Source organism: Sinocyclocheilus anshuiensis, unplaced genomic scaffold, assembly GCF_001515605.1.
Source record: "Sinocyclocheilus anshuiensis isolate Anshui unplaced genomic scaffold, SAMN03320099.WGS_v1.1 scaffold522, whole genome shotgun sequence".
NCBI lineage: Eukaryota > Metazoa > Chordata > Actinopteri > Cypriniformes > Cyprinidae > Sinocyclocheilus > Sinocyclocheilus anshuiensis.
Window position 1 is genome coordinate 1,688,672 of NW_015544185.1, and position 12,100 is coordinate 1,700,771.

A 12,100-nucleotide genomic window follows, 5' to 3' on the forward strand; every position below is an offset into this window, starting at 1 on the left:
GTGACGTATAGTAGTGGTGTCCCAATTCTTAGGGGAATATTTTCACCCCTACCCCTTGACACTCTGTTTCAAGGGAAAAGGGGAAGGGGTATAAAATAGAATTGGGATTGGGCCTAAAACTACACTGCCACTAAGACAGGGTTTCTGCAGGTTTTATGAAGGTAAAGGTATGATTCAAGATATCAAAAGTTGAAAAATTCAACTTCCCACAGATCTCCATTACTTTGTAATTAATTTTACACTATTTCTGTAATTCATCTTGAATATTTCTTCTCCTAACCACTAGAATATGGAAATAACTTTTACTGTACCTTCTGATCACATTGCAAAAATGTGATGTTTTTCCTCAGTATTTTTGTCTCTTAAATCAAGACTTTTGCTGATCTCAAATGCATCCTGGTAAGCCTTCTGAGAGTTGTCCACTGTGGCTGCAATTTGAGAGGAAACAAAATCAAATTAATGACCATTACATCACAGCCTGAATGTTCTGATGCTTTGGCTAGCAACTATTCACTCTTAGGACTGGACCTTAAACTCCAGCATTATCAGTTCCAATTATTTTCTATTAGTCCATCTTCTCCCTAATGAATAGATTTAACAGATTAATATTTAGGCAACAAACTTCTTGCTTTAAAGAAAATGAGCTCACTTTTCTTTGCTTCTCCAGATGCCACCTCGGACAGGTATCTGTAGTAGTCTCCTTTCATTTTCAGGTAGAAGACTTTGCTCTCTGCCTGGCTAGCGTTGGGAATGAGGTACTTCTCCAGGAGACCCTGAGAGAACAGAGTTAAGACTGACATTAAGCTATGACCATTAATATTACAAATAAATGAACAGCACTGACCATCAGAAAGAGGAAAAAGCAACTTTCTTAAAGGTAAAATGTGCATTTTTGATCCATCCTAATTGCAATTTTCATATGAGCAGTTTCATGTTACAAATAAAATTGATTCCTTTTGCTCTAACTATAAAGTGACCTGCCTTGCTGCCTACTTAAACGTAAAATCAATTGCAAATTAAATCAGGTGGAACTTCTAGAACTGTCAAATGTTTTCTTCACACTTCACGTCTCTCACCAGCACGTCGTTGCAGATCTCCTGAAGCTCGGCCTCGATCTTCTCACGGTATTCACGCGCCATCTGCTGTTTCTTCTCGTTGCCCTCCGTTTTCTGCTCGATGCTGGAGATCACGCGCCAGGACGAGCGGCGGGCGCCCACCACGTTCTTGTAAGCCACGGAGAGCAGGTTGCGCTCTTCGTTGGAAAGCTCAACGCCGCCCTCCGTGACGGCCTTCATGGAAGCAGCCATATCATCATAGCGCTCGGCCTGCTCAGCGAGCTTTGCCTTCTGCACTAGGTCACTCTTGTCCATGATGCAACTACAAAAGTAGGAGAAAATGTATAGTTAGATAACAAAATGCACGTTGGAGAGTTAATTTTCCTTTGTCTATAGTCTGTATGAATATAATAAAATTACATCAAGTTTGGTGTCGCTTAGTGAGCTTGGCTGACCTCCTTTTGTTGTAAAGAGGTCAATTTTCAAGTTGGTGCCAATTTTGACCTGCACCAGATACTATTATTAAATTTGGGACTTGTGCAGATTTAAGTCATACTGAAGGCTACCCATGAACGATTATGTAAGAGGACCAATGCTAAGGCACAGCTATGAAGTTGCAGTCATTCAGCGACTGTCTCAGAGACTTTATCTAAATGCATTCATCACTGAATCAGAGTGAAAAACATCAGTAAAATCCCATTTGAGGTTATAACACTAACTGATGAAGAGCATTACTTGAAACCAGCCTAGTTAAACAGAGCTTCCTTAAGACTGATTAGTAGACTAGTCGGTTTTGAAAACAGGCAGGTTTGCACACTAAAACGGCATTCACACTAGTCTTCAAGTAAAATTACTTCAGATCCCACACAACGCAAAATAAGGCCACGTTTGTGTTTTTCTTTTCCATAACTTTTTCGGTAACTTTACGATAAGGATCCATTAGTTAATGTATTAACTAACATGAACAATACATGTATTACAGTATTTATTAATCTTTGTTAATGTTAGTTAGTGAAAATACAGTGGTTCATTGTTAGTTCATGTTAGTTCACAGAGCATTAACTAATGTTAACAAGCACAACTTTTGATTTTAATAACACATTAGTAAATGTTGAAATTAACATTAAGATTAATAAATGCTGCAGAAGTATTGTTCATTCTTAGTTCATGATAACTAAAGTAGTTAAATAATGAACCTTATTGTAAAGTGTTACCATTTTTTCCTCTTTGAACTCATTTAAATTAAGATTCTCTACTGATCAATCATCATTTTGCGGACTAAAATTCACCAAACTTGAACTTTGGTAAAATGTTTTTTTTACATTTTGAAAATTATATAAACACTTTGGTAACACTTTATAATAACTTTCATTTATAAATCATCAACAAACGTTATATAATGCTTAACAGCATTAGTTAATATATATTCACATAGCTAGAAATATGAGATAATGTTCTTGTTAATGTTTACTAATGAACTTACTCAACATTACCGATTGATTAACATATGATTATTTAATGTAAATTGAAATGCTTACAAATGTCAGTAAACTTTCAGTTCATATGATCTTCATTTGTTGGTCTTTGTTTGTTGTGTAGACCTCCATTTACACATCTTAACAAATAATTTAATTATTTGTACGTTTTTGTAGTACCCCAATCTAAAGTGGAAACTATTCATAATTTGCAAATGTTTATAAAAGTTTACTAATCATTAATACCTTTATGAACAGTCATCTCAATGGCAAAAAGTGTCCCGAAAGACCTGAAGTTACCCTATTCACACATCTTTAATAATCACTTATTAATCATTTGTTCATGTTTTTGCAGTAGCCAATCTAAAGTTGAAACTATTCATCATTTGTAAATGTTTATGAACGATTACTAATCTTTTAGTATCTTTATGGGCATTGGACTTTTAGCTAATGGAACAAGGTTTGTGTAAAGGGTGGCTGGTTAAGTTTAGCTAAATGCTTGCTAAAGACATCACAGATTGTAATTTTGGTGCAAAAAAATGTTTTTATTGCCTCAACACTCACATTAGTATACTACTCTTCAGTATATCATTAAACAGGATATTCCTTGAATCATAAATAAACAGGAGAAAACAAATCATTTTTTAAAAGAAAATACTTGTTCATTTATCAAAACAACAATATAAACCGATTGAACCGTATTCCCTTATAATAATCAAACTGACCCCTGTACACCGTTGACCTTTTAACCAACCCTTAAACCTACCCATGCCACCAGACCTGTCCCTAACCTTACCCGTATCACACCTCAACAGCAGCAAAAGTGTTGTGCATTAACAAGCTTTTAATGATTTTATAACATCTGTTCAAATCATTTGTAGATTTTCAATAAGTGCTTGATCATATGGAATTGAAAGTTTAATGACATTTGTAAGCATTTTAACTTGCATGAAATAATAATTTGTTTGAACATGATCTAATGTTTAATAAGTTTATTAGCAAACATTAACAAGCACATTATCTCACGTTTCTAACTCTTTGAATATATATTAACTAATTATCCATCAAGCATTATTTAATGTTTGTTAATGATTTATTAATGAAAGTTATTATAACGTGTTACCAACACTTTAAACAGAAATTAAGTTTGGGGGGTTTATTTTGCCATATAATGCTTTATAAAATATTACCATGCATTTCTGCATAATGAATCAGGTTTATCTATAGATAATGGTATTAGTAGTGCTTAACCTCAAAGACTTTTTTTTTTTGGGTAGAATAAGAAATACATGCACTCCTTAATGTTTGTTTTACCTTGACAGTAACTGTTTCTGAGAAACTTAGAAACACTTTTAATTGAGAATAATGCTTTTTTTTTTTTTTTAAATAAGATTACCATGCATTTTATGTATTATCACCCAGGTTTACCCATAGATAATGGTGTAAGCTGTGGTTAACCTAAAAGACTAGTTTTAGGTCAATAAATATATGACCACCATAACATTTGTTTTACTTTGACTTTACATTGACAATTGTTTTCTGCACCAAATTGACAAATAATCAGGTCATATTTGTAGCTCATACTGCACTGATGCAGTGGTTTCAGGATTTCTGAAATATATAACCCAATTAAAAAGTAGGTCAAAATCCTTATTTCTAAAACACACAATGGCTTATCCACCTCTGCGTATTATAAATGGTCAAAGTCTAAACCAAACCCACTAAGTTAGATAACCTGTTCTAAATCACATATAACCCCAGGTTTCTGGCTGCTGCTTAATATTACATTTATCCAATTGTCCGTCTACCTTTGTGCAAGGTCATGGAATCCGACATGGAATCGGGATTCCAGCAGGCCACGGTGGGAATTTCAACTCTGTCAGCTATCAATACGTGTGTAAGTGCCAACGCCCAGGGCGTTGATGTCTCCGCCTGAACCCGAACCACAGGTAACGGTGTCAGGCGAGAAAACACGGCCCGTCCAGCTCCTAGAGACGAACACACACGTGTGAGCTTGCTAATCGGTTGCCTAATGAGACCGAGGAGGGCTGGAATACTAGTTAAAATGCGTAGTTTGAACGGTTAGTAGATGACATAAGAGCTGGTGTCGAACTAGATTTATTTACATAGGCCCTCACGACGCGTCCTGTCGACAAGTCCGCCATCCTTTGAGGCGATTGTTTCGCGATTTAAACGATCCAACCCACTAAATCATTTCAATACATTAACTTGAACGCATTTAGAAATAGTGAAACTATAAACGTGAGCCGTTTTAAGCGCCTAACCTCACTAATACTGCACTGCAGCATATTCAGGCTCTTCGCTCGAGCTAACAGCGTTAGCCACCAATGCAACGCCCTCTCACTCGCATTCCCGTGTGGAATTTAATCGGACGTGCCGATTATTCGCGCCAAATAAAATTTAACCGTTACTAACTGCCTTCATAAGAACGCGCTTTGCTCCTGTGGTGTATTATACCATTACCTTGTTAGCCGGTTAGCTTTCACGACGACCGGGTGTTGAATAGACGCGGGAGCCGCTGGCCATTGCTCCCGTTCGGATGAGGGCTGTTCCGCACGACGATACTTTGATAGCGCTCTTACATAATGGATGTGCGGGAACCGCGCGCTTCTAATAGAAATCGGACGTAATCGGAAATAAATCGGCAATAATCGTTATTCATCGCCCGCCTCGGCCTAAGTCCTTGTACCCAGCCCCAAACCACAATAGACACCTTCCGCCATTGACAATGATGAGGGGGGCTTACATGTGCAACAATACAGCAAAATGCATCTCTAACATTCATAATATCACACGAGCGGCCTTAATGGGCAATGTAACTCACATTGAAATATATTTCGAGTCCTGATTTGTGTCTGTTAACGATGGGAGTATCAAGCTGTCCTCCGTTTTGCTGCTCGGGGTATTCAGGGCAGTACCACTTCCGCTTGCGCTGACACTTCCGCTTCCTCTAAACTCCACCCCTTCCCCCCCCCCCCCCTTAGTCACCATAGCAACCGTTGCCAGGAGGCGCTCGACAGCTTGCTGAATTCGAAATGGAAGCTTGTGAGATTAATAATAATGGCAACAATAGAAGATGATGTTTACTCGATCTCAGACTGTCTACTCGCGCGTATGATCTATCCTTTCTCCGATGCACCCGCATTCTGAAGCACGTACAATATTTGTAATGACCATTACAAGCATCTCTCATTTTGTTCATATTAATATTAGCCATTTTTATTTGTGCTGTAGCTATCACTTTTTTCACACTAAAAATGCAGCTAAAAAAACAAGTTTTAAATTAATCATTAAAATAAAAAGAAGTGAAAATTGTGTAAAATAATTAATAATAACAATAAATAAATACATTTGTTTGTACTAAACGATGCATGGTCAATGTGACAAACCTGCTTATTTGATTAGTGACCTATAGAAATAGCGCAGAATTTTAAATATCTGGTTTTCCTAATTTTATGTCATAACTTTTTATTTTCTTACTAGCCTATATCTGCCCATAAAAAACACGTGCGTGGGCTATCTTCAGACATCAACAAATTATCTTGAATTATTTGTTAAGTAAGATTTAGCCTTATGCATTTGTTAATGTACAATGATAACACATATGAATGAACCATAATTATTATTTTTTTTTAAATAGGCCAAAAATACAAGACAACCCATTTAAACAGGGTTTTATAACGCTGAAACTCAGCGCTTGTAATACACAGAAGTCACCAGTAGGGTGTAGTGTAGATCTCTACAGTGACTCAAAGAGGTCAGTCTGGTAGTTGCTTTAGTTTAAATAAAATGTTTCATTTTACATTGGCTTGTATGACACAGACATAATAAAGCCTGCCGTTTTAACCAAAACGGGAGCATTACTAAGATTACAGTCTACACAAACAGCAAATGGTATGACGTCAAGTCACAACGATGACCTAACCAGGTTTTTATTTGTTAAACAAAAATGCATAGCATTGCAACTTTGCATTCATAAGGCAGGTTTACTCATGTAGGCATCATGCATTACAATCAAGTGTTGAAGATGTTTTCCCTCAGTTTGTAGGTTCCCAGGTATTATGCTCCTTTAATACTAAAGCTTTAAAAGAAAAAGATGTCGGACAGAGAATGTTTAAGGCAATCAAAATAAGCATGCATAGACCTTTTGAAGGTGATGTTTCTGCATGCATTGTGCCACAAACATAGCTGGAATTTTGCATTGAACTGATTTTTACATTTTTTTTTTTAAATATATTTTTGCATGCCCACCTCCTCACATAAAAAGCTTTTCAGTGTCAGAGTCTTCATGCTCTTTCATTTTAAAGCACATGACTTGATGCAAGACCTGGAATTAAAAGCATAGCATATTTTCTGATTATCTGCAGCAAGAAAATCAATGGTTCTATCAATTAAGCATCCACTTGATTAATTTAGAATTGAAATTATCAGCATGACCTTTAAACTTTAAAAGCCAGGTCACACAGAGGTAAAGCCGATGCACTCAAGCACACCTTGCTTGTTGGTGTGAATAATGTCCTTTTTGTAATTTCATTCATGCATGTGAGAAATGACCACATTCTACTCAATCATCCACTTGTACAACAAAGTAGAGCAACCAAATTTGGTGCACGAAGAATTTGAAAAAGAATACTTATTGTTCAATTAAACAGATACCGCAATGAGTAAGACTGTTTCATAAACCAATTCAAATATTTTTAGAGGTGCTATATCATATATGACTCAGACCCAAAATGAGGCTGGGTTATTTTGGGACAGCAACCCAGATGACTGAACATGGTCATTATTATTATGAACGCTCATTAATAATCTAAGCTTATCTTTCAAATAAAAGAAGCTAAATACATTCTGAAGCCTAATGTCAATAATAGATACATGTAGATATAACTGATACAAGTGAGAAAAAACTGTTATTTTGAGTGCCTGATAGAAATGTCTGAAATAAACCTTAAAAAAAAAGCACAAAAGAGGCTGCCATACAGTGACGAGTCTATGTTCCCTAAACGGACTTGAGAATAAAATCTATAGCTGCGAGTCTCCAGGGAAATCTGTACAGACCTGCTTAAGGCATGTTCAAGCAGATTAATTTGTTAAGCTATAGAAGCATTTATTGATGTTGACTTTGTCACCAATTCATAAATCAAAGACATACAGGACACCGCTGTATGTGTTGTTGTTCTTGTTAATGAAAGCTCTGAACAAAAGCTATATGACTGAGGCAAGCATCATTATTATTTCTATTTATACTTTAGGGTTAGAGACAACAGTGTTATTTTAGTATTAGTCATACTATTATACAATTTATTAAAATTTTAATAGTTTTTATTTTTATAGCTTAGCATAGATCATTGAATCTGATTAGACCGTTAGCATCTCGCTCAAAAACGACCAAAGAGTTTCGATATTTTTCCTATTTAAAACTTGACTCTTCTGTAGTTACATCGTGTACTAAGACCGACGGAAAATGAAAAGTTGCGATTTTCTAGAGTATATTGAGAGTATAGTTCCTAGCCATATCGGCCTAGAAAATCGCAACTTTTCATTTTCCGTCGGTCTTAGTACACGATGTAACTACAGAAGAGTCAAGTTTTAAATAGGAAAAATATAGAAACTCTTCGGTCGTTTTTGAGCGAGATGCTAATGGTCTAATCAGATTCAATGATCTATGCTAAGCTACAGCTAAAAGTGCTACTGCCAGACCCGGAGATCGGCTGAATGGATTCAAAAACGGTAAAACTCAACTCTTCGGTCGTTTTTGAGCGAGATGCTAATGGTCTAATCAGATTCAATGATCTATGCTAAGCTACAGCTAAAAGTGCTACCAACAGACCCGGAGATCGGCTGAATGGATTTGAAAATGGTAAAACTCAACTGTTTAACTCTAGGGGAGTTGGAAAATTAGCCTATTTTCAAAAATAGTGGAGTATTCCATTAATGATGGATTTGTTTCTTACAAACAGTTTTTTACATCACAAGAAGTTAATTGATGGACTGGAGTTGTGTGGATTATTGTGATGTTTTCACTCACAACACCCTAACATCGCAGCAGTGGCTTTTGCACAGTCACTTGCACTTTCCTTAGTAAACTTAAAAACTGTATTGTAGAAGATACTGGTGATCTAAACCTCAGTACCTTTTCACTTCAGTCTTTTTTTTTCTCTTGGTTGAAATACAGGCCTGTTAAATATGTATTCAAGAAATGAACTGCCTCACAAGACACTGTATGCCTCTCATGTTGGGGAGTGAACATAATAGTCTTGGACAATAGTACACATTGATTGTTCAGCTATATAATGGAGATGGGTGGAGATTCTTTACCATGCATGGAGAGAAAGGAAAGAACTATACTACCACACAATATAGTCTTTATGCTAGCATGCCATTTTTAGTACCTAATCATTCCCTGGATAGAAATGAACATGCATTACTGACAGCCAAGCAACTGAAAGGAAGGAGCAAAGCACGGCAGAGTGGCATATATCATCCCAGCATGAAACATGAATGAGAAACTAGACTTGTACATTTTCTGAAGGAAAGATGAATGGTGCCTGCTAATGCAAAACTCACTTACTGTGGTTGTCAGTACATTGCTATGCAGTTGCTTGAGTGTTCTGGGTGGTTGCTAGGTGGTTGCCAGGGTGTTACTGCATTCTGAGTGGTCGTTAGTGCACTTCTATGTGATTAATGGCTTACATTTCAGTCAAGCATTTTATAACATATGTTTCCAGTTATTATTTTGTTCTGAGCATTTCTCATAATCATTTACACCTGCAGCTGCAACCAATGATGCAATGCAATAATCACTTCACAAAAGAATGAAAAACAGCAGGTTGTTTCTGAATTTTACACTGAAAGATTTGGTGTAAGATTTACTTTGAAACAATTTTCACTCTGAAATTGTAGTAAATTTTACAAATAAGTATAGTACAAAGAAATGGCAAGTAAGTAACACATTGAATTAAACATTATATTTTGAAGTAGAAAGACTGAAATAGTATATTCTTATAAAACGTACTTCAATAATCTGTTTTAATGAGCTAGCAGTTGAAATTAAAAATATTTAAGAGAGTTGTTTCTCCCGCTCCCCCCTCCTCAGACGTGACGCTCCAGTGGGTTGTCAGATTGAGGACATACAACAGGAACAAGCACAATTGACAATGGAAGGTGACGAGTCTTACACTGTAAGTTGATGAATTGATTTATCGGAGTTTTCAAGCTTATAGAGTTTTTTAGATGGACTGCGAGGACGGCGAGGCTTTTTAGGTCAGGTAGAATCTGTGATCTCTGATCCAGTTCATTTTGCTGGCTTCCATGTCTGTAATACGCTGTGTTTTCTACCAACTGGCAACCTGTGGTGTCAAAATCCAATTGGGTAAACTGGAAGTGGGCGGAATCACACAGACCAAAACAAAAACAGACATTCTGACACTGAACACACATTTCAAAGCAGAATAACTGGCTGTAGCAGGGTTTTTTTTTTCTCGGAGAAACAAGCATGTGAAGTTAGCATGTTTCCCAAATATCTGCAAACATATTATAGTGTTTTATACAATAAATGACATACAGCACATTTAAGTGATACGTGCATTTTGAAAAATGTGCATATTCACGTTTGTATTTTTTGTTGCATTCGTTGCACTCCATGATTTTCCTGGGAAAAAGGTGAGCAAGAAATGCTAAATGGATGAACTGACTTAAAAACAATTAAAGTTGATCGATAAGTGCCAAGGAGTATTGAAAAACAGGTGTTTGTCTGAACAAATCTCCTTAGTACAAATGAAATCATTATTGTTTCCTAACTACATCTCCTCTAGTGCTTCTTTACAGTCTAAACATTTGATTGACTTCAATTAAGTAATGGGACTGTACTTCAGCTTCAGTCCAGTAACTGCCTCTCTGTTTAACACTGTCTCAGGACGTGAACCGATGCTTGACACACTTAGCCTGTCCTTCATCCTCCACGTTTTAATGATTAGCCGAGGATATCAGATATGAAAGACACAGCATCGTCCTCGGAGCCCCAATTTCTATATTAACTGGCAGCAGGTTGCTCCATTTTCAGCAATCTAGGTTGATGTGTACTGGAGGAAACCGATGGCACTCTTAAAATGAGTGCCAAGAACTTGTGGTTGGCAAATGAAGCGAGAAACAGAGAGTTTCTGCACAAGTCATCACATAATACGTCTATACACTTGCACATGTCAGATACAAGAATCAGATTACTTAAAAATACACAACATGAATTCAAAATGAACACTATTTCCTTTCCTAATGCAAGTTCTTGGTCTTATTGTAAAGAATTCATCGGTGCACGTTATTCCAAAAAAACAAAATTCAAAACAATGATCAAAAATACCTATCAAAACAGGCATTTAAAGGGATAGTTCACCCAAAAACAAAAATTCTGTCATTATTTACTCAGCATCGTGTTGTTCTAAACCTGTATGACTTTTGTTTTTCTCTGGAACACAAAATAAGATTAACCAAACAATTTTGTGACCCATTTTTGTCTATGGAAGTCAATAGCTATGCTTCCATCCACCTATTTTTATGCACATTTTCGGATATCACATTAAAAACCGTGGAATGGAAATGCAAAGATGCACAGAAATTCTAAAAATGCGCATAAAAAACTGAGTGCACATTTATCGATAAGAAAACATGCGCATAAACTACGATAGAAACATATTTACCGAATAAATTCCTCAATGCGCATCAAAAAAGTAATGTGACTTTGCGCGATGGGATGGCATAACTGGACTAACCAGCGGACCAATCTCGCTGCACAATAACTGAAATGTTGTTTTGGTCATTCTTAAATGCCTGAGCCAAAGTCTGTCGTCAAAGTGGTTCTGTAAAATTACCTCCCAGAACTGTCTTACACAACTGTCCATGTTTATTGCATTTCATCTGCTGATGATATCATTTATTATATATGAAAAAAGACTAAAGTGGCTTCTCCTACTGCAACAAATTACCTTTTTCTTAGTGATATTTGGCACCAGTTTATCAGGAAGTGACAATGTTGTTCTCTTCATCTCGCTGGATGGAAATGGAGCTTTATTTGCAATTTTTTAATATGATATTCCAACTTTGCGCACAAGTTAAATTCGCAGCTTTGGATGGAAAAATAGCTAATGGGAACTAAAATTATTTGGTTACCAACATTCATCGAAACAGGTGGACTATCCCTTTTACAACCAAACATTTTACAACCAAGTCAAGTCAATTTGTTATGAAGTTCTTTAAATTAAATTTTAGAACCTGCCGCATGTCATCAATAAATGCTGGAGCGTTTTAGTTTATAACTAAAGCATTTAGACTATAAACCTACATTAAACATTAAACACATAGGGAGGATAGTACAGTATCTTATATCATTTGTCATCAAAACCACAATTTTGATTCCGCAGTGCAAAGAATAATAGATACAAAATGAAATATTCAGCAGCCCCTAAAGGCAATATGGAGAATTTATTTACACATATCCATCTTTGATCTAAATCGTCAATGCTTATCCCATAAGACATGCCTGCCCCACAGCCCTCC

General features: G+C 36.3%; 1 protein-coding gene across 1 annotated transcript in view; it reads right to left on the reverse strand.

The window, feature by feature from the left end:
• The window catches only part of LOC107696406 (14-3-3 protein beta/alpha-A-like), a 5,520-nt gene extending 419 nt beyond the window's left edge, over positions 1-5,101 (reverse strand). Inside the window, exons 1-4 of the mRNA XM_016496716.1 lie at positions 5,015-5,101; positions 1,077-1,377; positions 650-773; positions 375-428 (exon numbers count right to left, since the gene is read on the reverse strand). Of these exons, the coding sequence (XP_016352202.1) occupies positions 375-428; positions 650-773; positions 1,077-1,370 (472 nt within the window). The 5' untranslated portion in view covers positions 1,371-1,377; positions 5,015-5,101. The remainder of the gene's footprint in view (positions 1-374; positions 429-649; positions 774-1,076; positions 1,378-5,014) is intronic.
• Between the last annotated feature and the right edge of the window lie 6,999 nt (positions 5,102-12,100).